General features: G+C 40.3%; 1 protein-coding gene across 1 annotated transcript in view; it reads right to left on the minus strand.

Annotated features, from left to right (window-relative positions):
• Positions 1–1,515: 1,515 nt before the first annotated feature.
• Positions 1,516–3,973, minus strand: part of pim1 (Pim-1 proto-oncogene, serine/threonine kinase) — a 4,156-nt gene continuing 1,698 nt past the window's right edge. Inside the window, exons 5-6 of the mRNA XM_032519800.1 lie at positions 3,401–3,577; positions 1,516–3,279 (exon numbers count right to left, since the gene is read on the minus strand). Coding sequence (XP_032375691.1) covers positions 3,065–3,279; positions 3,401–3,577 — 392 coding nt within the window. The 3' untranslated portion in view covers positions 1,516–3,064. The remainder of the gene's footprint in view (positions 3,280–3,400; positions 3,578–3,973) is intronic.

The raw sequence follows: 3,973 nt of genomic DNA on the forward strand, positions 1-3,973 counted from the left end.
TTACACTTATTCTTGGAATTCATGGTCAACAAACCTCATTTATATTGAATTATACATAAGTTATGAAAGGCATTTATTTTGAAATAGGATCACAGATGGGTATATGTCTAAGTAAGTTTAGTCCGGATACGGTTTTGAAACCAAAAAAAAGAAAAAAAGAATTCAAATGCTATAAGATTAAATAAAACATCCAAAACATTCAATGAAAGTAATCCTTAATTTTACCTGAAGAATGTATGGAATCATCCATGTTATTTTGGGCAAATGGTTGAAAGAAATCCATATTTCAGATATGAAACACTTTGAAACGGGTCAATTTGACCAGAGGACAACACAAGGGTTAAAGAAATGCCAATAAACCAGTAGCACAATTCTCCTCCATCTCAGACCAAACCCTCCTCTGCAGCACTGTGGAGGAAGGTCTGGCAATGTCAGACTACTTCATAGCTTAAACCTGAGGCTGTAAGAAGTACGCAAGTCCTTTTACTTAACAAAGTGTGAAACGTGTGTAGTTGTTTATTTTCAGAATCGGTGTTGCCCGTTCATAAGTTTTCCCTTTTTTATAAATATTTACCATATTTGAGACCTTTCTATTCAAACCCTTAGCAGTGGTTTAACAAAGCTGAAATCCCGGTACTGCATGGCTAATTTCGCTCTGTGGGATGAGCATGTGCACTGTCCTCTGTTCCTGCATGTGTATATTTGGAAATAACTCATTGGGTTAATGCTTATATTTACCCATGTCAGATCTCCATGACAAGATCCAACTTATATCAGGATAATAGGGCTGTGCAAAAAAAAAAACGATTCACATTCATGAATCAATTCAAGCTCTACCGAGTCAAAATCGATTCATTGAATTCCAAAAATCAATTTGTAATTGATTTTATAATTTTTGGTTAGTAATGACATGTATACTATGACATGGGAAAAGTAACTACATGTACATACTGTGAACGGCTTTTTTAATTGAGAATCATTTTGAAGTGAAAATCAATTTTCAATAGAATCTTGAGCCTAAATATCAATTTTGAATCGTGACATTTTCGGAATTGTGCACCTCAACTGGATAATAACTCTTCAATATCTAGTACCGTCTCTGACAAATACAAATCTAAGTGCTGTATGAATGAACAATTATTCAATATCAATAATGACGTCCGTGCTGTTTTCCATTCTTAAGTATCGGTTTGTAGTAGAAAGTCAATTCTGGAAATGTTTTGAAGTTGTTTTCTTTAAAATGTTAGTACCCTGACCCTTGTTTGTTGCCATCTGCCTTCTGCCTGCCTGTCTTCTCTTATCTTTTCATCTGTTCTCCGGATTTGCTGCTTTTCTACAGAGGTGTCAAACAGGAAACCTGCCTTGAAAATAGTATGACCTTCTGACCTAGTAAATTCTATAGTACTGCAGTTGAAAGTTTTTTGGGTTATAAATAAATTCTATCATAGCACAGGTTTTGTTTTTCTCTGACACATGATACATACTGTTACTTGAGGCAATACAAAGGAGTCAATGTCATTGTTAAAAAAATATTTATTGAAATTGTATAAAAATAGTTTCTAACATAATTTACAATTCTAATTTGAATGGATGAAAAAACAATCCAAGCTGCATTCAAACCAGAAGTTTTCTCATTGTCACATCTCACACACAAACATGACATTCTCGCACACGCACACACACACGCACAAAATTCATTTGCTCACCCAGCAGACAACAGCGTAACAAAACCAGTTACCATCAGTAGACGTTCAATGTTTAGATACATTAAGATGGAAGTGCTTTTAGGACTATTTACACAATATGTACATTACATACACAAACATACACACAAACACATCTGCTCTTTTCAAATTTCAAGCCATAAATATGGTTTAGAAAAAATTCATCTGATCTTTGTTTGTCTTTTAAATAATCTGCGGGCCCTTCTGTGACTGTGGAATGAAATACATAAACAGCCGAAATTCTCTCATAAATAAATAAATAAATTCTGCGCTCATTGAGTGTGAGAAGGAAGTCACAACAATAATAAATATCATTATTATTTACAATTCTTGTCCCCACCGAATTTTAAGACCTGTGTGAGGCACTGTTTAAACATAAAAAAAATAAATTGAAAAGTGAAGAGCAGAGGATGTTGTATTTTGGTATGGTTAGGTGTGCATTGTGGTGTGCATTCCGGTGGATGTGAATCTTGTGTTGTATTCAGTACAACAAGAGAAGAAGAGGAAGTGGAGGTTGTAGAGTAGAGGTGGATGCTGTAGTAAATAGAGTGAGGTAAGTCCAGTGTTTTCTTTTTTATGATTCGTTTGCACAGGCTGGCTGCCGAAGCTATGAGGTTGTCTGGTTGCTAATGACATTGGAGTACTAGACGTAGTGATAGCAATGGCTGTAAATGACATAGGCTTTACTGATCTAGGCCCATGAGAGGAAAACAAAACAGCAATGAACAATATAAAGCCTTGTACAGAGTAAGGAGCAAAAATGTCTCTGAGAAGACAAGCCTTATTTGCTTTCACAAATTCAAGTATTTTCAGGGTCCTCCAACAATCTCACAGAAGGCACTTTTTTGTTTGAGAATCGTGCTTTGCCAACGCCTCTCTCTTCCCATCCTGCTGCGACAGAGAGAACAGAGGGAGAGGGAGCAGCGTACAGTGCAGCGGGACCTTACGTAACGCAGACTGTTCATCCAGCAGAACAGCGAGTGTGTGTACTGTATGTGCCCAACGCAGGTGTCTGTGCATACAGAGCATGCCCTCCTACGGACTGATAAACACTCATTGTGTAGATCCAGCGAGGATGATGTTCTCACATTGACAAGAGTCAACGGCTGGGAAGATCAAGTAGTCGGGGTGGAGAGGGTCAGGCCTGCCATGTTGAAAACAGACATGATGGTTTGTCATGACCTGTTTTTTTTCTCTGTCCTTAGTCCTTTACACGTTGCTCTCACCAGTGTCTGGATGCCCCCCTCCTCTCTGCTTCAAGTCGGTTACATAAGTCTTTTGTAATAGCCTCTTAGGTCAGTGCAGTCCAGTTCAGACCAGAGCAGCCCTGTTTGCCTCCATCACCGAGCCACAGCCACGGGGGTGGGTGTGAAGGCTGTGGGCTCGTGGCTGATGCTGTGGAGCCTGATCTCTGTGGTCGTCTTCTCTGTCTGCACCGTGGATGGGACTACAGAGGAGGACGTGCTCTGCATCCACGAGTGATTGATGATGTCCTCGAAGGATGGGCGGTCAGCTGGCCGCACAGACAGACACCACTTGATCAGCTGCTGGCATTCTGGAGGAGGACAGGGCAAGGACAACCAATAAGTCTGGAGCAATAAACTAGGAGCGTGAAATATTGCACACCTGGCTGTCACGAAAAAGCTAGAACGTGTATCATTGCAATGTGAATTTACCTGTGGAGATTCTTCTCCGGAAAAGGACCTGCCCTCTTGTGATCTCCTCATCGTGTTCAAATGGAATGTCCCCGCACACCATGTCATACAGCAAGACACCCAGGGACCAAACTGTGGCAGAGCGTCCATGATAGCGATGATATTTGATCCACTCCGGTGGGCTGTACACTCTTGTGCCTGTCAGGTGGGAGAAAAGAAGAATTTTTTTTTTTTTAAACTGTAATCTCATTTAACAATAATGCACAAATCAACACAATTATCAGATATAGCAAAGCACTGACTGATTGTATTCTCGAGTCAAATTGATAAAAACAAAAAATTGCAATGCAGATGGGGATAAATGGCAAATGTAAAGCTGAGCTGTATCTGAGGCTTTTATCTGAGCTCAGGTGCCAGGAAGCGTGACAGGCGCGGTCTGTGTGTGCGTGCGTGTGTGTGTGTGGGAGGGGAAGCGGACATGTGACTTTGTTTACAAACTTTGAGTTGTAAAAAATGCAGCTTCCCTCCTATGGGGGGCGCCAAAGCAAAGGCGATGTTGCTCAGCCAGTATTACTAGGCTGGTGTGTGGGGGGG

The sequence above is a fragment of the Etheostoma spectabile genome, chromosome 7 (assembly GCF_008692095.1).
Source record: "Etheostoma spectabile isolate EspeVRDwgs_2016 chromosome 7, UIUC_Espe_1.0, whole genome shotgun sequence".
NCBI classification, from domain to species: Eukaryota; Metazoa; Chordata; class Actinopteri; order Perciformes; family Percidae; genus Etheostoma; species Etheostoma spectabile.